We start from the raw sequence: 27,340 nt of genomic DNA, 5'->3' as shown, positions 1-27,340 counted from the left end.
CCACTTGGGCTTACTTCTAGGTAGGAGATCACGACTCAATCAAGTGGGGGAGTTCTGGCTCGGGCTCCAAGCCCTCCAGAGTCCCAGCCCTGGCTGGCTCACCACCAAAGCTTCCAAAACCCAGCAACTACTGTTCCTCCCATCCTAGGACCTTCACGAATTAGCATCCACAGAACAGACGAATGGTATTGTCCCCTTCGTGCAGCAATGACAAAGCCTTAACCTTTAGCAGTTTGCAAACGTTTTGTCCTGTGTGAGCTATTAATACTGTCATCAAGGGAAATCGTCACACGTGCAAGATCATTTAGCTGCGCAGGTATTTCATCCTTGATGTGGATGCTCGCCACCCCCTCCCCGGCCCCCACCAACAAGTGCTGGGACAGGCCTTCTGGGAGCTCCCCCGCAGAGACCACAAGGAAATGAGCGAGCGCGGAGAAGTGGTAAAGTCAGCAGACATGCGACTGTTCACGCCCGCAGTTAAATGAGGTCAGGTGAGAGCCTGAGGGACCGTCCAGGCAAGGCCGCCATGTTGTAAGTGGAGTAATGGAGACACTGAGGACAGTGACCGAGGGGCGGGACGTCGTGAGCTGACAGAGGACCGAAGACAGCTTTCTCCCTGCTCCTAGAAGCAGAGGCCTTCCTTCTCACCACCCCCCCACACACCCCGCCTGCTCTTAGAAGCAGCCGCCTTCCTTCTCACCAGTCCCGTTCACAACCAGGAGCTCTATCCGGCAACCTTTGTAAAAACGACAAAGGCCAACAGGGCTTCAAGTGCAACCAGAGCATTGGCCTAGAATCTGAGTTATAAGGGAAGGAAGAGCCGGCAAGAAGACAGGCAGAGGGCCACCAGGCTCAGTCCCAGCCGCACCCCGCCCCCCCCCCCGGGGGGCGGGGTGGAGGCTTCCTCTTAGTTACTCCTCACCCGGCCAGGGTACCCAGGTAGGGGTGGGTCACCAGAGCCCAAGCCCCTCCCCACACGAAGAGAAAAGGGGAAGGAGTCAGACAGCTCGGACTGGGAAGTAAAACTGAATCTCCGTCTCTATCCTGGGCTCCGAGCTGACCGGCAGCCCCCAGGATCCGAGCGGAGCTCTGCAGTGACCCGGCCTCCATCACCCGGCTAGCCAACTGAGGCCAAATACAGTGGGATCCCCCTTCCGGGGCAGGGGGCCACAGGAGGATCTGAGGCTCGCGGACAGGGCTTGTGCACCCCCCCCCACACACACACACACCCGCTGCAGAGGGGGCGGGCCCAGTGAACTAGCTTAAATGCCAGGCCTGCAGGTGGGCCAGGTGGGTGTCTCCGTGCCAGGCGCAGGGCGGGGGGGGGGGGGGGGGGGGGGGTAGGTCTTGCCCGAGGGCACCTTCCTAGGCCAGGCCGACCTCACCTCCGGTCGGTATCTGCCTTTCGGTGCGTTGTCCCACCGGTCCCACACAGCCGTCCCCAGTCCCCCATTTTGCCGAAGAACTGAGGTTCCGGGTGGTTTACATGACGTCCCAGGAGTCGGAGGGTAGAGAAGGGCGGCGGCAGCACTCGCACACAGACCTGCCTCTCCCACCCGCGTGTCCCGGCGGTCCCTCCCCCCGGACTCAGCCTGCCACCGAGTGCGCAGCGGGGAATCCCACGCGGCCAAGCCCCCGCCACCGAGGGCCCCCAGCCCGCCGGTCGCGCGCGACCTCCAACTTAATGAGGCGCGACGGGGGGGTTCGTTCAAAGTCGCGCGAGTGGCGCAGGCCCTGGGCAGCCCGCGCGGCGCACCGGCCGGGACACGTGCGGCGGGGGCGGGGGCGGCGGCGGCCTGGGCAGCGCGGGGTCCGAGGGCGGCGCGGGACCGGGGGCGGGCAGGGCCGAGGGCAGAGCCGGCGCGGGGGGCGGTGCGGAGGGCCGGGCAGTGCCCGGCAGCGCGGGGGGTGGCGGGCGGCGCGGGGCCCGGGGTGGGTGGGGGTGGCGGGCACGGCAGGGCCGGGCGGGGGGGGGGACGACGGGGGGTCGCGCGGGGAGCGGCGCGCGCCCGGGGGGGGGGGGGGGGGGAGACCACGCGGGCTGGGCTCTCGGGGCTGCGTCCCCGGCGGCCGCGCGCGGGGAGGGCGCCTACCTTTCCTGAAGGGCATCGCGGAGGGGTGCGCCCCGCGGGGCCGGCCCGGGATACCGAAGCCGGGCGACGTCCGAGTGCCAGCCTCGCGGCTCGGGGGCGCCTGCGGGCGCCGGGCGAGGGAGGGGGGAAAGGGACATATTTGGACAGAGCGGGGCGCGTCACCGCCGGAGGGTGGGACCGCGGCGAGGCGGGCGGCGCGGCCTCCGGGGCGGGCCCGGCGGAAAGCGCTTAACCCCTGCGCGCCCGGCGCCGCTGCGCGCCCCTCCCCACGCCGCGGGCACACCTTCCGGGCGGGGCCTCGGAGGACGGCCTCCCGCGCTGATCTTCTGCCCTCGGGCGCTCGGTACCGGCACCGGCACCGGCACCGGCACCGGCACGGGGGGGGGGGGGCGGCCCCAACGGCTGGCCGGCGTGGACGGAAATTAAATGAAGGCCGGAGGGAATAATCCCCGCAAAGCGCATCTCTGGCCGCCCTCGTTGAAAATCCTTCCAGCTCCTGGGCTCCCGCCCCGCGCTCTTCCACCCCCCACCCCGACCCCACCCCGGCAGTGATCGCCTCCGGCAAACTGTGCGTCTCTCTCTCTCTCTCTCTCTCTCTCTCTCTCTCTCTCTCTCCCTTGTGCATCGCTGTTTCCCCGGGGACCTAGAACAGCACCTCACATCCTGATCAATACATATGTCAAAAATAATTTTAAAATGATAATAATAATGGGACTTTCAGGAACCGTAACCTCGAGAAATGGAGAAGGGAGACCATTCCTCACATCACTAAACATTTTGTGTGAAGGCCAGCACCCGAAAAATGCTTAACTACTTGGTGGGATCAAATTTCTCAAAGGCAGAGTCATCTGTCCGTCCAGGTGAGAGTTAGTTCCTGTGAAAAAGTGCTATTTTATGTTACAGTTTGAAGAAATGGTGTTGGGAACAGTCTCCAGATCTAATATTTAAGGTATCTATGCAATTCCCCACTTTCTACGTAGTGGAAAAAAAAAAAATCCAGGTGAACTGAAAAGTCAGAGCCAGTGGGGTGTTCGTGGGTTTTTAATCATTTCGTGATGGGGGGTGGGGGGGGTGCAGTTCCTTGGGCTGCTACCCTTTATGGGTGGTGGTCCAGACTCCACCCCCACATTCCAAGGGAGCCCATGTCTGGGAGAAGGCAGCCAGCGTTGGTTCAGACAAGGTATTGTCATTTGGGTTCCTGAGCTCTCCGACTTCAGCTCCTGAGTGTGGGTGTCAGTCTGTGTAAGAGGAACAGGAAGTGGGGGGGGGGGGGAGATCTGACACTGAGAGAGATCGCCAACGCCCTCTGCCCTTTCCGCTGCCACAACCATAACACCCAGCGGACCTGCACTTTACTCCATGGACTCACTTGCCGGAAGGCAAATTTTATCTAAGGCCAGATAAATGCAAGCCTGCACATCTCGGATTTGTGCGGCGGCTGCGAGTCACAGTGAAGCCAGAGGACATGCACGCTTGCGGGGGGGGGGGGGGACCTCTTCCTTGTAGCTGGTGCCTTTACTGCCTTGTGGACTCAGGCGGCTGATTGTGATACAGTAAGACATGCGTATTTGGTCTTTGTTCCCAGTTCCTGGCACCTGGCGCTTAAAAACCTCGGAATCTCCAGAGCGAAAAGAGGGTTTTTGCGTGTTCATGAAATGACTGGTGCCTGGGACACTTAGGTAGCTTCAGGATAAGGGCTGGTGGCCAGAAAGACCACATCATGCTTAGAGGGTTGGAACTCTCAGCTCTATCCCCCCACCCCTACCCAGGGAGGGGAGAGGGGCTGGCAATTGGGTCGGATCACCAGTGGTCAGTCATGCGCATGTAGTGAAGCCTGGATAAAAACCCCTAAATGACGGGTTCGGAGAGTTTCCAGGCTGAAGGTGGCAGGTTCCGATAGGACGGGGAGGCTCCACGCACCTCTACCCGCTCACCTCGTCCTACGCTCCTCTCCCATTTGGCTGTTCCTGAGTTGTATAAACTGATACATGGCAATAAACTGATAATACCAGGTAAAGCACTTCTCTGGGTTCCGTGAGCAGCGCTAGCAAATTATCAAACCTGAAAGCGAAAGTCGCGGAGACCCCAGACTTTGTGGCCACGTCAGACAGAAGAGCGGGTTCCTGGGCACCCAGTAGTTGCACTGGCATCTGAAGTGGGGGGCAGTGTTGTGGGGCTGAGCCCCTTGTTGCCCTGTGGGGTCCATGCCAAGCGCAGGGAGTTAGTGTGGGACTGGATCCAATTGCAGGACACTTGGGAGAAGGGCTCATAGGTGTGGAAAGTCCCCCCATGCGGAATCAGAAGTGATGCAGGAAAACCGGTTCCCCACGGGGGAACCGGAACCCTCATCTCTCCACTCTTGAGCATAATCCCCTATAGGAACAACAGGGGGCTCGTGGCTGTCTTATTCCCATCATTTCCGAGAGCAGCCCTCTCTGATGTTGGGTCTTGTTGTTCATAATCCCTGGGGACGTCTGTTCTCTCGATCAGAACCTGCCAACAAGGGTTGCCGTGGACATTTCATAACCGCACGAGTGTCTCTGCTTGTCCTTTGCACAAGGGAGGCAACAGCCTAGGCAAGTTCACACAGGAGAGAAACGAGTGGCCTGAAAAATTGGACTTGCTCAAGAACTACTAACTCACTGTGGCCAGTACCCAGTATGGGCTGGGGTAGTGGTTCACAGCCCTCTGGTTTTCGGCGTGGAGGCAGGATTTGAAGAGATCTTAAGTGGAGAGTATATTCCGAGGCACTTCCCACAATATAGTGTGAGTCGCAGAGTGAAGGAATCGCATCATTATTCCCCAAACTCCCCGTTGTGTCCGCCGACGTTTCTCTTCTGGGTCTGATGACCTATGGACGGAACAGTACTCTTCTGAGGAGCTCTGAGCACAGCACACTGCCGTCTAGAGTGGAGCCTAGTGGCTGGAACCTTGCGGAAATTGCAAGAGTTGTCAGGCGGGTTCCGGTCTTCCTCCAGGGCCCCAGCTGTCATCGTGCTAGAATGGCCACCATCACTAGCACCAGCCGGTCATCGGGGGCCTGAGGACAGAGCTGCTCCAGCCCAAGGGCAGGGAGCAAGCTGCAGGACTGGATTTGTGACAGCTGGCTGGGCCCCAGGGGTGGTTTCTGATTTAGTAAGCCTGGGGCGGGGCCTGAAGCTTCCCAGGTGGTAAGGGTGCAGCCGGCCCTCCTTGTGTAGGGCTGTGCTCAGACACCCAAGAGGGGGAGTGGGACCGGGCTGGGAGGGGTCCTGCAGGATCTGGAGCAGAATCAGGGCTCCTCCCACCCAGGGCACCAGCCCCCCTTCTCCTCTGGTCCCGGTGCTCCGCGGGGCGCCTCCCGGCCCAGGCTCTTGGGGCAGAAAGTGCCAGAGCCATGGCCTCTGGTTTTCTTACTGCAAGAAGAAAAGGGCCCCCCTTCCCAGATTTCTTTTCCAGTTTGTAGGCCAAACTGAAGGCTTTCACACTCTCTCCAAAGTGAGGGTAACACTCAGAGATCTAACATGTTCCACCCCGGAAATTCATCTCTACCCACAAGCCTTTCCTCTCTAGCTATAGGATGTGAGGTTTGGTCTCCAGTGAAGGAACTGAGGTCATAGGAAGAGGGAATATTTGATCGGGGTCAGGGAACACTGGTAAAGAAGAGTGTGTTGAAGGAAGGAAGGAAGGAAGGAAGAAAGGAAGGAAGGAAGGGAGGAAGGGGCGTGCCTGGGGACAGGGACCAGCAGGGCCCATAAAGTACTTGAGGGCCCCACCCCCACCTCCACCAGACTCCCTAGAGTAGAGAGTCCAGCGGCTGTCCCCACTGCGGGCCACCCCCCATTGATACGGTCCGGGTGGTTTAAAGCTGCTGCCGCCTCAAGCTTCTGGGCCCCTGGGTCCTGCCAAAAGGCAGACCTCCGGCCAGCCAGCCCTGGCGTGGGTGTGTGCAAGACGCAAGCAAGGGGTGAGGAGAAGACACTGGCTGAGAATCTCTGCCATGGCTTCCCAAGGCTGTATGATAGACTCTCTTCGAGCTTCAGTATTTTGCCTATAAAATGGGCATAATGCATTCTTTACAGGTTGCTGTAAGGATCGCGTGAAATCGTATTTGCCTGGAGCACATGTGCTCAGTGAAAGGCAGCTGCCATTATGAGTAACATTAGCAGTAGTAGAGCTGGAAGCAGGGGCCCCGGGGTAGTGAGAGGGAAGGGTCCCAGAAGAAGAGAGAAGCGATGGGGAGCATGGGGGAGGGGAGGGCGTGGGGCAGGAGCACGTGGGCTGGCCCAGGAATGTTGGGGCTGAGCTTCCTTGGGGTCGAGGGGGCCGAGGGAAATCCAGCTGCTGGGGGATGAGCAACTATCCATTACCAAAATGTGTGTGTGTGTGTGCATGTGCGTGTGCGTGCACGCATGCACGTGTTCACCTGCGCACACCTAATTATGGAACTATGAAAGAATCAATGATTCACAGTATCAGAGAAAACTATAAATACTAAGGGTAGCTATAAGGACACATCTAACTCACGGCTGTTGGTTCCTAAACACCAGTCTCCGACTGAAGGAGCCAAGAGCCCCCGGAGAGTTTGAGCGGCTAAGCACAGGATGAGCCTGGAACATCTTGTTGTGCCAGAAAAATAAGTAATCATTTTGCAGACCTGCTGACAAACGACGGGGACGCGTCCAAAACACACAGGGTCCAACGTGAAAGGGCTCCTCCAAAACAGTCATGGCAGCAATGGATTGTGACCCAGAGAACAAAGTGAGAAGCCATGAGTCCACACTGGCATAAATAAATAGGAAAGTGAATAGATACATAGGGGAGGAGGGAGAGCTCTTCCTCACAAATCCTAGACCTCACAGAAATGACTAGAATCCTAGCTCATAGATGGAGAAGGAATCATGGCGCTAGAAAAGTCACCATTTGGCAAATAGCACAGAAATAATTGTTTCACAGAAGAACCCTCCGGGGAGGCTAAAATTAGCAAGCAGCAATAATGCAGTGAGACACAGGATATTAACAGTCTCAAAGTACCTCCTACAAGGCAAGCATTAGTTGCAAAGGGGAAGGTGGTGGCTTTGCGGTAGAAAAAACTGGAAGCCACCTCCACCACCTAATCAAAGTCAACGTCACCAGTAATGGACCAAATCAGCATCAGGTGCCTCTTGATACAATGCACTGAGAAGGACACATCACATGGGCAGTATTCTTGCGCAAAAATGCATAACCTGGATCTGATCGTGAGGAGACATGAGACACCTAAAATAAAGGACATTACAAAAATAACTAGCAAACAGTTCTTCAAAAATGTCGAAATCGTGAAAGACAAAGATAGACTGAGGAAGTGTTCTTGCTTTACAGGCAGCTAATGAGCCATGAAGACTAAATGGAACACGGGATCCTGGATGGCTTCCTGAACCACAGAAGGGACATTAGTAGGACAGCTGGTGAAACAGGAATAGTACTGTACCAATATTAATTTCCGGATTTGGGTAACTGTACTGTGTTTATGCAACATCTGGAGAATTGGGGGAGGGGTGTTTGAGACTTCTTTAGACTGTTTGCAAAATGTTTGTAAGTTTAAAAATTCAGAATAAAAAGTTAAAAAAAAAGTAAAGGGTAATCATAGAGACTGCAGAACTCGCTAAATGAGACAACTCCCAAACTGATCTGGCTGTGTAATCAGCTACTAATTACCATTAATGATGGGAACTGCCTAATTTCCAGGCAGCACAGTGAGGAGGAGCTTTTACCACAAACTTAGTGGCTTAAAATACCACCCATGTATTCTCTCCCGATTCTGTAGGTCAGAAGTCACACGGCAAGACTGGGGTCTCTGCTCAGGGTCTCGGGAGGCCGAAATCACTGTGAGCGGGGGAGTTCCCAACCGGAGACTGGAGAAAAACCGCCTTGCAAGCTCATTCCCAGGGCAGAATTCAGTTCAGGAGTAAAGTCCTCACTTCCTGCCGGCCGCCAGCTGCCAGCCACCAGCACTCTGTTCCCAGGGGCTGCCTGCATCCTTGCCACGTGGCCGCCTCCTGTCTTCAGGTTAGTGGAGGCAGGTGGATGGCTTCTCGGGCTTTGAACTCTGACCCCTTCCTCTGGGACCAGCCGAGGAAACTCCCTGCCTTAAGGAAGGACACAGGCCCTTGCAGATAGTTTCCGTATCGTAAGCCCAGCTGATTTGGGATCCTACTTTTGTCTGCAAATTCACGGCAATACTGGGTTAGTGTTTGAGTAACTGGGGAAGGTTTGTGTACACGAGGGCCAGGAATCCTGGGGCCACGTGGGAGTCCTGCCTGCCGCAGGGTAGTTTCTTAAACCAAATAAATGGATATAAACGGGCAACAGGTTTGTGGACGGTGGGGGGCACGGCCTACCTGCTCTGAGGATGTGGGCTCCCCGGTGCCCACCAGATCAGTCTGACCTGGCTCAGAGAGAGTCTCCTTCTTTCCTACTAATCCTCCCGTTTAAACCGGTTCCTAAGTACAGCCCTGACCGTGTTGGAATGAAATTAATTATCATCTCTTCTCTTTCCAGTCGCGGAGTTTCAGAAATCAGGATTCAGTCTCTAGGGGACAGACGCTATCCACACCCTTGCTGTCCCGGATGGAAGGAGAGTAGCATTGTGTTTAGTGCTCAGCCGCAGCTCCGGAGGCACCAGCAGCTGGGAGTGCACGCCCTGGGGCTGCCCGGTTCCCTGCCAGTCGGGGACAGTTGTCCCTTTCTTCACAAGGAAAGAGTGGCTGCAGAGAACGGGGTTTAAGTTGGGCCTTTGAAGCCCACCGAGCCCAGGGCCGGGCTTGCATTGAGGATGGAATCACTGAAAACATCAGAGCCCTAAAGGACTCCAGAATGTCACCAAGCTGCTCTTGTGAAGCTCGCTCCTGTGCCAGCAGATGACCAGGCTTTTTGTCGTCGTCGCAACGAGCGTGTCCTTTTTTCTCCACACTCTGACAAACTCCTGCTTCAAGCAGGGGCGAGCTCACCCCCACTCGCTACTGACAAAGCTGCGGCTAAGGGAAGTGGCCTGCCCTGGGCGCCTGGCCACAAAGACGGAGCAGAGACCTCCAGCTGGGCCTCTCAACCGATGCCACTGTCCTCACCGTGCCACACCCTCTCTCCGGGGAGCTGTGTTCTCTCCAGTCAGTCGTTGTCCTCCGGGCGGGGCATCACAGTCCTCAGAGGGCTTGGCTGAGCTGGGAACCCAGGCCCATCTGACCTCAGTGTATTTAGTCTTAATAACCTATTTACGGCTGAGAAGCCAGACTGCCTCTTTCCCAGAAGTCAGGCACAACTGCTCTGGCCAAGCGGTGGCTTTCCAGTCCCATTATAGTCCTAGAAGATGATGCTGCCCTTCTGAAGAGGAAAATGAAGAGTCTTTGTGATTCAAATGAGTCACATTGTCACTTCCAGAGAAAAAGCAAGTCTTCAAAGGGGGCTCTCACTTAACCCGTGATCAGAACAACTTGGAGGCAAACTGGACGGCATCGTGGAAGCTACGTGGTGGAAGATGTGTGACCAGCTCCAGAACTGGCCCTCCCTTCCACGCCCCGGGCCATTTCTTCCCTCCTCTGCCTCTGTGTCCCCATCTGTAAAATGCAGAGAATATTAGTTGTTGGCCCGATGTGAGGACCGAATGACTGCTTAAAAGAGAAGCAGGATTTCTCTCTTTTTTTTTAATGTTTATTTTTGAGAGAGAGAGAGAGAGAGAGAGAGAGAGAGAGAGACACTGCAAGCAGGGGAGGGGCAGAGAGAGAGGGAGACAGAGGATCCAAAGTGGGCTCTACGCTGACAGCAAAAAACTGGGTGCAGGGCTTGAACCCACAAACTGCGAGATCGTGACCGGGGCCTAAGTCAGAAGATTAACTGACTGAGCCACCCAGGCGCCCCGAAAACGCAGAATTTCTAATGTTGGAGGAACATATATTTTTACTGCACTTGAGGGTGGCTTTTCTACATTATACGAAAGACTGCTTCGAGATATTTCTATTTTTCAATATACATTTTATCCAAATTCAACATTTTAGGTTTTCCTTAAGTTCTTAGACTTAACTCAAAGCTGCATTATTCTACTTATAACCTTATCATATAAAATATAGTAAAACTTAACAGTCATTGTTCAGGGGAATTTGATGACTGGTCCCATGTAGAAATCCAGCTACTTAAACTGCCTTATCAATTAAAACCTGCATTTATGAAATACTTTATACTTCAGAACACTTTGGTTTGCTCACAAGCCTTGCCAAATAACCAACTAAATATGGCGAATCTTCAGTTCTTTTATTAAATGTTCCCATACTGCTGACAATCTTAATAAAATTGCATTGCACGTTTTAGCTTAAAGCTCAGGTCATGACCTCAGAGTCATGAGATTGAGCCCCGAGTTGGGCTCTGTGCTGAGTGTGGAACCTGCTTAAGATTGTCTCTCTGTCCCTCCTTGGCTCACACGTGTGCTCGCTCGTGCTCTCTCTCTTTCTCTCAAAAAAAAAAAAAAAAAATTTTTTTAAAACTGGGATCACAAGGCCTGTCCATTGGATACTCAAATTTGCCACATCCTCTTAAAATTACAAGTTCTCAAGGTGCCAAAGAGATACTGGTCACCTACACTTAACCCCAAAATATCAAAAGTTTGGGTTTAATTTGCTTCATATTCCTCTGCTTAAATAGAAACTTTTCCACAGTTAAAAGAAAAAGACTCTGAAGAAACAGTTATGTCATATCAGCAAGTCAGGGCTCTTGTCCCAAGGCACTGACTAAGGTTACTTATCGACCAGAAAGACCCTGATTGGGACAGCAAAAAATATCCAACATAATAAAGATTTTCCAGACCTTCTGAACTGTGCGTTATTTTTGCAATAACATGTTTACAACTGAAAAGAAAGCTAAATTGTACATCTGCTGCTGGGGAGTTTCTAGATGGGACCTGAGAAGAGCTTTTCGGCTCTCAGAAGGCCTTTGCTGCTTCCAGAATTAGGGAATGAGTTTCTAATGGTGTCCTGCTCTGGGGTGCAGAGCGTCCTCAGGCCCAGGGCACTTAGCGACTACAGAGGAGGACAGCATGTGGATGGTCACAGGCAGGAGTGGAAAGCACAGTCCCGTGGAGTGAGGGAGCTTCACCAGTAGCTGTGGGGGTCACCAGAACGCTTGGTTCGAAAGCACAGACGTCACACTCAACGGAGCTTAGGCCAAAGCGCGTCATCTGGAAGCGTGCTGACATCACTCAGAACGAAAGGCGGGACCCCCAAGCCCTAGGGGCGGGTGGCCTCCTGAGGGGGAGCCGCAGGACCCCGCCTGGCTCTCATCTCTTCCTTCCACTGGTCATCTGGCCGTGTCATGGCCGACTGGCTTCCACCACGGGGGTTCCAGCGATGGGGGTGGGGGGCCAGGGGCCCCCCACCCCGTCTCGCCTCCCCCAGCCCCGCTGGAACCGAGGGCTCTGAGCCAGCAAGAGTGGCTCCCAAGGGAGGGAGTGTTACTCGGGAAGCGAGTGGATCAGCCCGGGTCACAGGAGCAGCTCAGGCCACGGGGCTTTCCCAAGGCAGAACTTAGGTGGGGTTTACCAGAAGCGGCAGGGGGTCTCCGGACACCAGGACCACGTGATTCAAGGTTGAACGGTGTGGTGGGGTGCGGGAAAGGAGCACCATTACATCTTTTCCCTTTTACCAGTGAAGCAAAAGCTTGCCCTCAAAGACCCAGATATTTCTGCGGCCATCTCATTAGGCAGAATTAGAACTTGGGTGCTGGGAAGCAGCAAGGGTACGAAAAGAAGGGGTAGGGGGTGCCGGTTCCCACGGAGCTCCTGTGTGGACGGGAGGGGATGTGACGGCCTTTCAGTCTTGCTCAGAATGACCCAGTGATGGTTGGGTGACGCATTCTCCATGGGAGATGCATTCTCTCTGTTTACACCCCAGTCCTTAAGACTGACAGCAAATGTTCTAGACAAGCACCAATCTTGGACTAAGGACTTTTAAAACGTTTTACTAAAATGAACAGTTTTCAGATTTCCAGGATTAATCCGAAATTCACGACATGCTGTCTAGTAGGGGTGTCAGGCGTCACAACTCGGTCATCTGTCGGAGGGTGCTTAGGGCCCCTCTCTGGCTGGCTGGACTGACAACTGGAAACTGATGGGGGCTTGGAACCACAGGTCTCGCCCACCCCTGGCCGAGAAGAGGAGTCGAGGAAGACTGCACGAGCCAGGTGAACATCTGAGGGTTTGGGTGGTTGGGGGTGCTCAGTGGCTTCCGTAAGGTTGTTCACGCTTTGGAAGTTTTTGTTTTAATACGGCTCTAAAAGCCAGAAAAAGGGGAAAAAAAAAATCTTTCCTCTAAAGCTCACAATGTGTTTTTCGGGCGAATTATACCTTCATCTGTTTGCTGGCACTATTGTTCACATATCTTAGAATCATACTTGTACCCATATTTTCAACATGATTTTAAGGCATCTGGTACACTGTTAATCATATGACCTAACAGAATTTTAATAAGTACTTTTAATTTAATACATACCTCATCAACAGGTAACTGGTATAAAAATATATAATTTCCCTGAATATTTTTTCCAACCTGCTCCAGTCAACAAATTACAGTTGGGCTTAAATGGTTATTGTGTGCAGATAAACAGAGGGCATTTTCTAACACCGAAAAAAGCAAGCTGTACCCCATTCCCTCCTCACCTACTATTTCCAAATCGACTTCTTCATAAAGAAGTTCAACGTCTTACTTCGGCCGCTTCTTCCCCTTTACACCCCGGGAAGAGGAAATATTTCAACCCAGGAAAGCTCACTCAGGGCCATCAAACAGCACAGGGGGTCTGATGGCACCACCCAGGTGGCAATGTCTTCAGTCTTTGGAAACAACTTCTGGGTTTGCCCCAAAGTAGGAGGGGACTTGGTATTCAGAATGTGGGCTTGTGTGGGTGACCTGGTGGGAAACCTAAGAGCACAAGTAGGAGAAAGGTTTATTTATGTCAGAAAATATGCATCTATCTGATCGCTTGGAGGGAAAGCATGGCCTTTATTCCTGTGTGGTTATTGTTACAAAAATACTACAGTTGGTGGGGGGGGTGCCTGGGTGGTTCAGTCAGTTAAGCATCTGACTCTTGATTTAGGCTCAGGTTGTGATCTCATGGTTTCAGATAAGCCCCGCGTCAGGCTCTGCACGGACAGCGTGGAGCCTGCTTGGGACTCTCTCCCTCTCTCTCTGCCCCTCCCCTGCTCTCGCTCAAAACAAGTGAACACTAAAAAAAAATAATACAGTTGGTGAGACGTCACCGAGTGTGGAAATCATACACCGCCCTTACTGCCGAGGCGGATGCCTGATGACTTTTGTCAGCGACTGTCCATCATGAAGTCTGCAGAGGATCTGAGAAAATGATTCGTTTTCATTTCCTCAAGAAAAAGGGTGGCTTTGGTTTGAAGCTCTCAAGCAAAGCCCACACCTTGCCATTCAGAATGTGCTCGGTCCAAGACAAGGAATGTATGAAACAGAGATGTCCACAAGTAAGCTCGGGCAGAGGAAGGGGACACTGGCGGGCACCCTACTCCCCTCTTGCTGCGTCTCCAGGCACCTGCCCGTCCCCAAGTCCCGGACTTGAGCTGAGAAGCCCTGCCCTTCCTTCCCGGAAGTCCCCCTGACAAGGTGCACATGAATCTTTAACGGGGTGGGGTGGGGGGCACTGACAACTGCTCGCACTACTGAGGCCCAGGGGAAGACGGGAGCGTGGCGAGAACCTGGAAAAGAACGTGGTCTCGGTCGATGGAGGGTGGGGGCTCACCTCAGCCGGATCACGTCCAACAAGCGGGCAAATATGCCAAGCGGTTCAGAGACCAGGAGTCGAGGGAAGAGGATGCGTGGTGGGTGGGAGGTGAGAAAATCCTCCCGGCCTCTTGAAGACCTTCTAGGGGCCAGAGGTTTTATTATTAGCAAATGCCGTGTCTTCCCCGGAAAAGGTCTCCCCTTTTGTTTTCTCCGATAACGTCCGGACTTGGGTCGTTGCAGAAACCCTGCTTCCGTACCTTTGGAGGCTTCGCGAACCTGCACAGGAAGGGCAGGAAAGGGACTGCATTTGGATGACACGCTTGGAAGACACAAGAAGACTCTGTGGCCTGGGTGCAGGAAGGTTAAGGGGGGCTGACCGCTGTGGACTGGGGGGGATCTTGGGCAGGATATGGGGGGCCGGGACCATTTTCGCCTCGCAAAAGGGTAGACACGAAGCATCAAAATTTCCCTTGAACTTCTAAAGTAATGCAGCAGCTCTGCATTCCATTAAAAAAAAAAAAAAAAAAAAAAAAGTCAGGTGAGGAGTTCTTCACCCGCCTCTGAGTCCCACATACATAGGTCACTTTTTAAGGGAACATACTATCAAGACATTGTGAGCGCCACTGAACAAGCACGGTAACTTCTGGAGATTCCTTTAAGAGGCCATTCCCTGTACACGTTGAGGGGAAGCCAAGCCGGCCTGGCTGCCCGCCTCCCCTCCATTCACCCTCTTGTCCTTGGAGAGAGAACGTGCCAGTGTCAGCGGGACGCGGGGCGGTCGGAAGAGAGGGCTACGGCCCGGCCTCCTCCGCAGCTGCCGGGCCTTTGTCAGAGTTCCGGCCGCCGCCGTGGAAGTCAAAGTACTGCACTGCGGTGTGCAGGGCCGCGGGCACGTGCCTCGTGGACCCCTCTTGTCCCCCACCCCCTTCTCGCAGGCGGAAGGCAGACACGATGGATGGAACTTAAGTGGCCTTCGCAGACCACGAAGAGGAGGGCACAAGCTGAGGATGACAGAGCCATCAGCCTCGGGGGTCCCTGGATGCAAAGCATGCTCTTATTTAAGCTACTGTACTGCGTTGAAGAGTGCCCACCCCCCCCCCCCCAAATTTATGTCCTATTTGGAAAGTGTCCCTATTTGGAAAGTGTCTTTGCAGATGCCATTAGTCAAGATGAGGTCATACGAGAGTAAGGTGAGTCTTAAGTCCCATATGACTGGAGACGGCATGCTATGTGATGACGTTTGGAATTAAGTCTCTAAGTCAGAAAATGCCAGGGGTGGCCAGCAACCACCAGAAGCTCGGAAGAGGCAAGGATCCTCCCTTAGGGCCTCCGGAGAGAGCACCACCCTACTGACACCTTGATTTCAGAATTGTAGCTTCCAGGACTGAGAAAGAAAGAAGTTGTTTTAAGCCACCCGGTTGCGGTACTTGCTATGGCAGCCCCAGGAATCGGACACCGCTGCCGTTCGATTTTGTTGTCTTTGCCGGCGAGGCCTAACCTTGCAGAACACACTGCTCTTTCATTTGGCTCTAATGTCACTGGCCACTGAGGAACTGCGAATTTTGCTGGCAAATGGCTGAGGATTCCCACTGATTTATAGGAAATGAAGGCAGTTTTATGACCAGCTCCACTCTCTGTCCAGAACCTTCCTTTCCACACCTGCCACTGAGCCTCAGCAGTGCTCTCTGTGACCGCTTTTCCCCACAACTTGATACAAAAATGCCAGATGAGGCAGAGTAGGAAAGCTGACTGGTCAACCAGGTTGCTCTGAGCTTACTTGCTAATACAGAAGTTCTCCTTCTGCCTTTTTCTATACTCCCCCTGCACCCTTCTCCCGTCTGTCCACCCCCTGGCCCAACTGTTCTGTGCAGGGAACCTTTGGGCCATCCCAGAAACAGTCTCAGAATGCTCCCAGGGGTGGGAGGGAGGGAGGTTGGGGGTGTATTTTCAACGTGCCTAAATAGCTACGGGAAGGAGAACGTCTACTCCCAGATTTCAGCTCTGTAACCGCATTCACTCGGAAAAGAAGACAATAGCCAGAGTTGTAGTCGGATAATTGCCGTGTCAAGCTAACTAGGCAGGATCCTTGCCCTCTGCTTCTCCTCGTGATGTAAAGGCCGGTGCCAACCTCAAGGGTACACGCAGCCTCTGCTGACAGCCTGATCTATCACTGCCTCCCTCTCGCAGCAACAATGAGCTGATGAGAACGTACGGGTCAACTTTCTCCCTTTCCAATACTGTCTGTGACTCCACTCATCTCTCAATTTTCAATTACATTAATGCCTGGCAGGGATGTATTCTATTAAAGCAAGAATGTAGAAGATAGAAGACTCTAAAAGTTAGGGCCCGACATGAGACACAGCCAAGGGAAGTCTCGAGATGGCAATGTCCAGCAGGCCTGGGAAGGGACCAGTCCAAATTGGGGCAAAGGCCAGAGAACTCTGGGGGAGAAGCCTCCAGGAAAAATACGAATCTGACAGACTGATACGCCTGACCCGGGGGGAAAAGTATTAAATGGCAGATAAACACCAATGGAGAAATTAGAAAAATCTTAAAATAGGTACATCCACTAAACAATTTTTTAAAACTAGGCAGTTATTATTAACTCCAGAAAACACAAAGGTTATATTAAAAAATAACCATAATATACCACCTGGATAATGCTTGAATCATATATATGCACTAGTTTGCAGTGACTGTTGCTTTAACACAGAATTTTGACGTAAATATTTAACGAGAGCTGGAGGGAGAAATGAGCTTTAAGACAGCTCTTAAACCCAATGAGTTGGGTTAAAAAAGCTAAATCCTCCTCTCTCATAATAGGAAATCACTAGAAAAATGTCTACAAATGATAAATCAAGAAATAGCTTATGAGCAAATGAGTTTGAGATAGATAAATGCCATAAAATGTCAGTTATAAAAGTTGAATGCATTTTCCTTTGGGTAACAAGACTGATGTGGCATAGGGCTGTTCTAATTTGTTATGAGCCTCTGAGCACTTAGTGCATTTTATAATTACGTGTATACATTATTTTGAAAAATTAAAATAAAAACTGAGACTAGGAACTTGCTTCTCAACCCAAATTTTGGGAAGAATTATGCAAAATTCAGGTCAGAATGACTCAGTACAGCCGGCCCCTCACTAAGTGCCCATGTCCATACTCGCCTGTTTGCTTCCAAATGATACAGTGTCCACGTGATTTTCTCAGTTCTCGACCTCAGCCCTAAGAACAGTGTTCCAAGTAACTGCAAAGTGCGTCTTGCTAGTTGAAGACTGTTTGCCAAGTTATCAGACTTTGATTCTATTTGTTCCTTCTGTTCTTCGAAGACAAATATGTAACAAAATTCTCTTAGCAACCCCATTCCCGTTGACCTATTTCCTTCCCTCACGTAGGCTCTGGCTTCAGCAAGCCACAGATCCGCCCACAGGCTCTGTCATAAACCCATCCACGGGGACAGTGGCTTCACTTACCAGAAACTTGAAAACATCGTGTGTTCACTGCATAGATGGGACACTTGAGCAATGGGAGAAAAGCGCCACAGGAAGAAGATAATACAAGGGCTTTAATAAGAGGTATTTTTAATATCGCCTGATAGTGCAGAGGAGGGAAAAAGGGTGGTTGCTAAAGAAAAAGACCCAGCTGTTTCCAAATTTAAAAGTCACTGGTACATTTAAAAATAATCTGCAAACCATAGAACTTTTAAAGGGACAATCATGTAATGACACTTTCTCTGTTATCACAGTTGTATGAACCCATGACATTTGACATGCAAAATATTTCCCTAATCTTTCCCTTTCTCATACTTTTTAAAAAACAGTTTTAGGTTATCTTTAAAAACTAAAATCTATTTTGTGAATGTCTAGCAGGTAAGTGAAAAAGGAAACTTACTAAATCACATTTCGCAGAATAAGGTCTATGTGTTTCTCTTGATTTAGCAAATAAAATCTCTATTTAAAAAAATTTTTTTTAATGTTTTTATTTATTTTTAAGACAGAGAGAGACAGAGCATGAACAGGGAGGGGCAGAGGGAGAGAGGGAGACACAGAATCCAAAGCAGGCTCCAGGCTCTAAGCTGTCAGCACAGAACCCAATGCGGGGCTGGAACTCACACAGTGTGAGATCGTGACCTGAGCTGAAGTCGGACGCTTCACTGACTGAGCCACCCAGGCGTCCCAAATAAAATCTCTATCGTAACAACCGAGTACTAAGAGGAATATACTTCTAGAAGGAAATTGCTAACTGTCCCACACTGTCGGTATATGTGCATTTATATAAAATGTCATTATTAAATTCATTCCTCTTCAAAAGTTGTAAATAGCTTTGTGATGTACGGCTTTAAAAAATAAAACAACACATGCAGCTCCATAATTCAGATACACCCAAACTCTTAAGGTTCTGGTCCAGGCCTCAACCACTTCTGTATCTTATTGCCTTAGATGAGAGGTCAGCAAATAAGTGAGAAAAGACAGAAAGACAAATTGTGGAACAAGTTGACTAATAAAAGCTCCAGAAGAGATACAATGAAGGAAGATGTCATGACGGAAGGGGAGGAAGTTATCAAATATTAGGTGAAAAATTTCCAGAATAGGAATTCAAAGGACATGAATTTCCAGATTGAACAAGTCCATCCCAAACGCCCAGCGTAACGAATGAAGACACATTCACAAAACCCTCCAGAGAGAAGAGACCCAGCTCATAAAGGATGACATTCATTTTCTCAATTGCACTGAAGAAAGAGGATAGTGTAGTGAGTGATACCTGCACATTTTTGAGGGAAAATGGGTTTTATGCAGGAGTTCTGTATTTAGTCAAATTATCAAATACAATGACAGAATCAAGATATTTTCAGATTCAAGGCCTCAAAAAACGTATCTCCTAGGTCTGTCTTCTCAGGGAACCACAAAGGATAAGCTCCACCAGAGAAAGAGAGAAAATCCAGAAAACGAAGACAAAGAATCCAACGTAGGAGAGACAAAGAGATTTTAACAAGCCCTTGACTTCCTAGAAAACAGAAGAGTTAGCTTTTGAACACCCCTTCCCACCCGCTCCCCATCTGTCCTTTCAAGTGAGTCAGAAAGCAACATTAATAAACTAATCAGAAACGAGTATTTGTGCTGTTACAATATCTTGTACATCGCTCTGGGCTGAGCCAGCGGTACACCATGATTAGCGTTATTATACAACTTTTCCTGGAATTGGTGGAGCCCAGTTTCCCCTGGAACTGAGTCAGCACAGTCCACTTGCCCCTGGAGACGTCCCTCTGAGCGCCCTCGTCTTCCCACTTCCCACATCCCGGAGTCTCCGGGCCTTCTGAGCACCTCCTGGACCAAGACTCCCTCTCTCCTGTGTCGTGTCTCCTGTTTTCCTGAGTCAATGTCATCTTTTTCTGGATTTACTCCTTAAGGTGCAGTGGGTGGAAAAGTGAAATTAAGAAGGTGGAGACTGAGCTCTATTCTTAGACACGTGCTTAGGACGAGAAAGGCCGACAATGGCAGCAGCGGAGGGCGGCTGGTGGAAGTAGCCTCACGAGGATGTATTTAGGAATAAGGAGGCAGCGACCGGAAGCGACCCAGCTAAAACAGATAGAAGCAGTTACTGCAGGGGAGATGCGGAGCAGAGGCTGTTGTTTTCTGCTGTAAGGCTCGTGCTGACAGTAAGCCCTGCGTGAGCAGCAGTTCCCTAGGTGCAAGCTAGTCGTTGGAGGAATACAGGCAAAGGGTCAATTCTCCAGGCACAGGCAAGAACGTGAGCCAAGAAAATCTTGCCAACCTTTCTACCTGCGGGACTATCCGCTGAAGGTGTGCTGGGGTGACAACGAGCACGAGGGTTGGGGAGAACTCCCCAGTTTACCAGTTTACAGAGCCGGAGCTTGGCTAGACCAAAATACTCTTGGACACGGGAAGTAAACCTGAACAGCAAAGGCATTACTCTGGCAGATTAGAAGAGTCAAGGTCAGATCAAGGAGACCACCATCTACTCCAGGCAAGAGATATGAGGCTCTGAAATCAAGGTCCTCCCCCTGGTTAACATGAAAGATGGGAAAGAAACAGACTCCCCAGGTCTCAATTACAGACGGGTTCGGGCTCTAAGGGAGAAGGAGCAATCAAGATTCCTAGGTTTCTGACTTAGGTGATGTTCTCCCCCCACCAAATTAGAGAGCTCAGCAGGAGGTTTGGAAGGGGGAAAGTGAGTGAAGCTCGAACATGTCTGAGGCGGGAGGGGGATGTCTAATAGGCAGCTGGATGCAGGTCTGAAGTTTTGTAATGACTGGCTGAGATAAAGACATGTGTTAGTCACAGCAGAAACCAAAGGCCAGGAGAGCAGATAAAATCTCCCAGGGACAGGGGTGAAGGGTGAGCGATAAGCAAACACCCACAGGAAGAGCGGTCACAGCCTTCAAGAAGGGAGTGGTTAACAGTGTCAAATGCCATAAAAGGTCAAGAAAGAGAACCGAATAGACCCCCATTAGAGGCGGCTCACAGGGATCTTTAACGGAGGGCTGGTGGCAGCAGAGGTGTGATCTGTAGTCCATTACAATCCCTGCTCCTTAAGTGTCAAAAGTCAGCAGGTGGCCACAGAGGGCTGGTGATTCTTTGCCAGGAATGTGAAAGAAGAGGCAGGGCACTGGGGAGGAGAGTGAGTTAAAATTCAAGGGTTTAACTTTTTTCCCCTAAAGAAGGGAGAAATTTGAGAATGTCGCTCTGCGTCAGAAGAGTAGCCAGTCCAGGGAGAGTTTGAAAATATGGAAGAGTCTTTGGCATACAGTCTTACCACACGATCCAGCAATCACACTTCTAGACAGTTACCCAACTAACATCCACACTTATGTCCACAAAGAACCTGCACACAAATGTCTATAGCACTGGATTCACAAATGCCAAAACCTCGAAGTGACCAAGATGTCCTGCAGTAGGGGAATAGATAAAACATCCAGACCTTAAGTCACCGATGAAAACCGACTTATTAAGCCACAAAAAGAGATGAATCAATGCTTGAATCTCAAACGCACAACGTTAAGGGAAGGACGCCAGTCCGAAAAGGCTACATACACACCGTACGACTCCAATTCTGTGACATTCTGGAAAGGCAATAAAAGACAGTAAAGAGTGTAGTTGCCAGGCATGGGAAAGGAGAGAGATTTGAGCAGGTGCAGGGGTGCCTGGGTGGCTCAGACTCTTGATTTTGGCTCAGGTCATCATCTCAGTTTGTCAGTTTGAGCCCTGAGTTGGGCTCTGAGCTGACAGTGCCCGCTGTGCTTGGGATTCTCTCTCTCCTGCTCTCTCTCCCCATCCCCCTACTCGTGCCCTCTTTCAAAATAAATAATCATTAAAAAAAAATAGGTGCAGCACAGGGATGTTTTTTAGGACAATGAAATCATTTTGTATGACACAGTAATGGTGAACTGAGACAGTAAAGCAGTTGTCAAAGCCTGTTAAAACTTTAGAGCCCAAGTATATCTTAATGTATATAAAATTTTTAAAAACTCGCTTGGAAGACTGGGAGATCCCAGGGTGAAATGCGTATTGTGACAGATAAATCTAAACATGTTACAAACCTAAAAACCACCATACTGAAGGTTAGGGTGGGGGGATAAAGTGTTGACCCAAGTAACCGGAAACGAGTGAAGTCTTTAAGACTGAAAGTGAGATAAACTGTACATAAGCACGGTACTCTAGTTGATAAAGTCGTTTCCCATGAGGCTTTGCATTAAAAATTCTGTAAGTTCTATAAATGTATACTGGAATTGAAACAATTAAGTTTAAGTGGATGGCAGAAGGCAGGAGTCATGCTTCTCACTGTTGGGAGGAGGAGATTACACATAAGCAAGGGGAGGAGGCTAGAATGATCCATGGGGCAAGGGATCAGATTTGGGAGGCATCAGTATAAATTCACGTTTACCTTAACGTACATACAGATGGCTACATGTACACGGGTAATTCCATAACATATATTTCCTTGCTCTGTTAGCTGAGGGGGCCTAGAAGCAATGACACCCCAACAGCCATGAGCACACCTATGCCCAGATCTTGGTTCCTAATACCATCCTCCAGTAAAAGGAACCAGAGCTCCTTGGAGAAGGGGCCAATTCTAGGACTCAGGCAGAAAATGGGCGAGCTGAAGCTGGGGCACCTTGTTGTCCCAGAAAGTAAAGGAAGTGTTATAAACACACAATAAAACACCCCGCAGTGATGGGGATATCAAAGGCCACTGAGGATATCAGTGACCACTGAGAAAGCTTCCAACAGCCAAAGCTGGAAGAATTTGAGTCAAAAAATGAATACTGGTTTAAAACCCCAAGTACAAAATAAATATCTGTAAGTTCATATTGACATAAATGGTAAAATAAGTATACAAATGGTGGAAAAGCAGCCAAATCTTCCATGCAGAATTCCAAATATTTATGTAGCTACTCCACCCAAAGGAAGTGGAACACGCCTCCCATTCCTTAAGAGCGGGTCGTGGGGTGACTTCCTGACTTCCAGAGTAGGGTGCGGGCGAGGGAGCAAAGAGTAGTTTCGGGTGGGAAACCTGACAGTAACCCGGTCAAGGTGACTGAGATACACATCAGTAGTGGTAAGTCGTGTTCATGGTATGTATCTTGATACGCAATGCAAAAGGCATCAACACTCTGTGGTCTTCCTCCCCACCCCCAATGACCCCAGTCTCACCAGAGAAAAACATCAGACAAACCTCAACTGATGACAGTTTTACGAAATACTTGACCGGTGGTCAATTGTCACGGTCATCAAAAACAAGGAAAGTCTGAGTAACTACCACAGCCAAGGGGAACCTAAGAGGATAAGACTAGGATCCTGAATGGGACCCTAACACAGAAAAAGGATTTTAGGCGGAAACTAAAGAAATCTGAATAAACTACGTAATATGCTAGTAACATATAATAACGTATATCCTATGAAGAATATAATAACGACCTGTCAATATGGGTTCGTTAATTGTGACAATGTCCCATACTAATGTTAAGATAGGTAATAGGAGAGATTAGGAGTGTAAAGGGAACTCTGTACTACAGTCACAATAATTCTGTAAATCTAAAGTAAGAAGTCTGTCGAAAAACAAACAAAAAAGGGAGAGGACTAGCTAATAGAGCTGGGGATCAAATCATTACCAGCCCAAGGGGCAGAAGGCCGCAAGGCAGCCATGACAGGCAGGCGGGGGCGGTGCCACGACCTCCTTGTCCCTCCCTTGCAGCTCCATCTGGAAAGCCCTCCTCTGAACTTCGTTTCCAGCTGGCAAATCCCTACTCTTCCTTCAAGACCAACGGCACAAATCAGACGTTACCACTCCTAACACACCTGCTTAGTCATCTGTGATCTGTGACTTCAGAGTCAGCAAATTTACTGCCAATTTATTGTTTACCAGATACGTGCTAGATGCTGGGACTAGAGAGAACAATGTCACGAGCCCCGAAGAATTCAGTCGAGTGACAGATCTGATCTCGGCACGGTTCGCCTTGCCCTGTGTTCGCTTTTGTGTGTGCGCGTCTCTCCCTGAAATAAACTACGAGCTCTGTGAAAGCATGGACCACTGCCTTACTCAGTTCTTCATTCCCAGGGCTAAGTACGATGCCTGCACACGGCGATGGACAGAATGCTTGCTGAAAGAAAACGAAGAACTAAATTCTCCTTCGGTTTAGGTGGGGCTTGCTTCTAGGAAAAGCAAACTGAGAAGTCTGCAAGGCTTTACACTGGTAGGTGATTTTAATGATCTGCCAAAAAATCCACACCGCCCCCTCCCCCCGCCCCAGCTTTTAAACAAATCACACTCATTGTGGGAACAGAATGTACCGGCAAGAGACGACTTCACCTTCAAGCAGAAGAGAAACCATACGGCAGCTCCGTTCTTCCCACGCAGAAAAGCTGGAAAGCTGCCTATCACTGATGTGACCGGGCTTTTCCTCGCTCCCTGTCCTGGCGTGTGGGCTCATCACCTGGACTAGATGGCTAGCAGAAGGCATTTCTGAAACTACCTAAATGTGCACGACATTCCCATTTACAGCTCACTGGCCAGAAAGGTCCCATGGTCGTCCCTAGCTCCAGGTAAGAATTTAATTCATCCTTCCAGCCTCTGAAGAGACACAGAAGAAAGAAAGGGGTTCGGGAATCGATGCTGGCATACGCCGTGTCTGCCGGCTGACCTCCCCGGCTCCCCCCAGAACATCCATTGTTCTTCCCATAGGTTCACCCTTGACCTAGAGACGAGTCCACGTATCTTCCAGTTATTGATTCCAGCCCAGAATCTTGGGGGTGAAAGGTGTCCCTACTTGGCACACGTCTACAGCTGAAAGGCCGGGTCCCCTGCCCTGAGCATGGGACTGGGCATACAAAGGCAGGACAGGACCGGGACAGCTGAGCATGCCAAGTCCGAGTGAACACGACGGTCTCACCTAAAGGGTCTTGCAGCTGAGCACTGTCTCGTGGCAGCTGGTGTCCAGGGTTCCGGCCAGTCGCCTCCCCCGTACTGAAGAAGTAAGGCTGTGGTCTCGGGCGGTTCAAAACCATCCTTTCCAGTGGGAAAGCCGCCCGGTAACTCCACTGGTGCAGTCTACAATCTCCGATCTGAACTCCGGCTAAGGCTGCGGGGGCCCTTGGCTGAGCTTCAGCGATGGCGGGTCCCTCACACCAGCGGGCTCGGACTCAGACTCCCCATCAACCGAGACGCAGGCCGCAGCACAGGCGGCTTCCCTTAGCGAGGCCGGGTCCTCTCCTGACCTCGCCTTTCAAACCGGAGCCCCTCGGTCAGGCTTTCTCGTTCTTCTGCAGGACTTTGCAGCCTGCATGCACTCAACACTCCCGGGATCTGTTTTTCCCACGTATGATTTACTTCATCTTCCTAACAATCTCAAGTAGGTACGGTGATCATTTCCATCTTCAGCCAAGGCACCTGGTCACACAGCAGTTAAGCAGTACCAGGGTTTGAACCCATGCAGTCTGGCACCAAAGCCACAGCTGTCTAAAAAATGACCAGGACATGGGAACACTCTGTGGTTTCCCTCTTACTTCCCTTAAGACCAGTCTGGCCTCTAGGTCAAAGCACAGTAACAGTTGGGCAAAATGTTTTGCCACCAAATAACTAGGTTCACCAGTTTTTCACCAACTAACTGAGCATAGTGAGCCCTCCTCAATCCTGTCCCATCTTGTCCATCTTTTAAGATCTGTCATTTGCAATTCCAGATACCGACTTACCGGTCAGGTGTTCTTAGTTGCGAATGGGAGAACACACTCTGGCTTAAGAAAAGGAATTCACACAAAAACACAACCAGGCAGCAAACAAGAATCTCCAGACTGGCCCTAGTCACACTTGGGAGGTTCAAACAGAGCAGAGCGCTGCCAGACCACACCTCGAAACTGCTCCGAAGCTTGCCTGCCACACAACTGGCCCCACAACACACGCCACTACAACATGACGTCTCTGCCCCCGCTGACCCACAGGCTGGCCAGCACCGTGCCTGCCCTCGCCAGTGCGAGCATGGCCTCCGAGTTGGCACCGGTCATGGGAAGACCAGGGCTGGGCCCCTGCCTTAGCTGCAAGACAGGCCAGGAAAGCAAGCGTCTTCACCTTAGGGAGGGAGGTGGATGGGCCTGCACACCCCAGGTGGGCCAGGAGTGACAAGCGTCTATTACACTGAACCCTCCTAGTTACACTGTAGCTTCACGGATATAATTTATGTCAACATTTTTACGCTGAAGTTAATATTGGACATTAATTTAAATTTCTCAAGCCCTATCTTGCAGAATTAGAAGATCAGAAATTCATTTCCAATAACGTACTAAACGATTAATGCAGTCATGGATAATTTAACAAGAAATAATCGGAGAGAAGTACTTACTAAGATGTGCCCATGCTAATAAAAATCATAGTGTAAGGCACCTGCATTTCTCGCATCGTTGATCATGAGAACATTGGAAAAAGCCACCTCGATGCAAATAAACCATTCTGTTATAAAGCAGAACAACAGTGCAGGTATTAGAGGCATTCTGGAACTTCTACTTCAGAGATTATACAAATTCAGCTGTCATAATAAATACCGATAGTCTCAACTTAAAATTTTTTGACTTTATAATAGTGCAAAAGTGATACACATTCAGCTGAAATTGTACTTGGAATTTTGAATGTGAACGTGGGTCTTGTCCCAGGTTAGTGACGTGCGGTCGGACGCCCTCTGGGATGCTGGGCGGTGAGCCACCGCCCCCAGGCAGCCAGTGTTCACAAGGGCAGACAGATCCACCGACAACCATTGTGCCCATCACTTTCAGGTCAGTCCTCAGTACGTGGCAGGAGACAGTCAACACCTTGTTATCAGATAGGCTTTGTGCAAGATCATTTTGCCCGCCTGGAGGCTGACGGGAGTGTCGTGGGCGCGTTTAGTAGGCCTGGCTAGGCTATGTAAATTCGGTGTATTAAATGGATCTTCAACTTATGGTGGGTTTCTTGGCATATAACCCATTACAAGCACATTTAGGTACTTATAGGCCCAAAGTTAGTATCCAGTCCAGGTGTTCAGGTCCACAGGTAGACCCGTTCAAGTCTCAGGGCTGCTGTTGATTTTTATTTCTACAAAATATTCAATATATAATTCCTTTATATTCTTTGACCCAACTTTATAGAATACGTATGCTTTTATCACAGAAACCAAGTCTCAATTCAGTTTTACTCAGTAAAATGATACCACAAAAGAGAATATGTTATTTTTTTATTTATGTTAAATAAAAACATGAGAAAATCCTTTTTTAAAAAGGGTTAGAATATTCCTTATGTCTCCAAACCATGGATGCAAAGAACTGTTGAGTGCTTTCTTCCCCCGAGAAGGGTCACAACACACTTCCACGTGGTAATCACCTGGAGACAGCACAGGTACACGCCCCCGCCAACTGCCGCTGCAGAAAGGTCACATGCAGTATTTGGGCAAGCAAGGAACAGAACACAGGCACAGTATATTCTGGAAACACTTCCTGCTCTGGCAATGAACCTCAGTACCAAGTATTATTAGCTGCTTTCTTTTTTGTGGTCCCGCTACATCTTTAACCCACTTAATACCACCACACTCCGATGGCACAACTTTTCACAATTCTAGAATTCCATCCATTGGCAGTACAGTTTAAGTGGCCTATGAGGCTGCATTTTATAAATATAAAAATTACGTGAGAACTAATACTATTGCGAATTTTGCCAGTAGAAACGTGGCCCCTAAGGAGCCACCGTTTCCAAAATATAACTGGACACACATTTACAATGCACCTGTGAATTCTGGAATCAACATGTCAAGTCTGACCTGCACGGAGACTAGACAAGAGTCTCTGAAGAGCACTGCTGGATCCACGGTTTCTGCGCCCACCTACCCCCACACTCGCCGCAGATCCCACAGTATAACTTCACCGGAAACGGTTTGTCCAACGGTCACGGCAGCCTGGCAATGCTTCCACCTTGGCTCCCGTCACAGAGTTCTCCATGACTGGAGTCAGTAAGAACTTCTCTGTTAGAGAAA

General features: G+C 50.4%; 1 protein-coding gene and 1 long non-coding RNA gene across 4 annotated transcripts in view; one reads left to right on the top strand and one right to left on the bottom strand.

Moving 5' to 3' along the window:
• PFKFB3 (6-phosphofructo-2-kinase/fructose-2,6-biphosphatase 3) overlaps positions 1–2,220 on the bottom strand; it is a 74,842-nt gene extending 72,622 nt beyond the window's left edge. Inside the window, exon 1 of the mRNA XM_042990977.1 lies at positions 2,094–2,220. Within this exon, the coding sequence (XP_042846911.1) occupies positions 2,094–2,109 (16 nt within the window). The 5' untranslated portion in view covers positions 2,110–2,220. The remainder of the gene's footprint in view (positions 1–2,093) is intronic.
• LOC122240206 lies at positions 225–9,540 on the top strand. Of its 3 annotated transcripts, none has more exons than XR_006219585.1 (5): positions 225–1,281; positions 2,815–2,953; positions 7,434–7,533; positions 7,879–8,120; positions 8,613–9,540. It is a non-coding gene; the product is annotated as an uncharacterized LOC122240206 (long non-coding RNA). The 3 variants fall into 3 exon arrangements; XR_006219584.1 differs by having other exon boundaries at positions 225–1,290; XR_006219586.1 differs by having other exon boundaries at positions 225–1,290; positions 7,879–8,297.
• Positions 9,541–27,340: the final 17,800 nt, after the last annotated feature.

Source organism: Panthera tigris, chromosome B4, assembly GCF_018350195.1.
Source record: "Panthera tigris isolate Pti1 chromosome B4, P.tigris_Pti1_mat1.1, whole genome shotgun sequence".
Taxonomy (NCBI): domain Eukaryota; kingdom Metazoa; phylum Chordata; class Mammalia; order Carnivora; family Felidae; genus Panthera; species Panthera tigris.
Note: the sequence above shows the minus strand (reverse complement) of the source record. Positions and strands in the feature narration are given on the sequence as shown.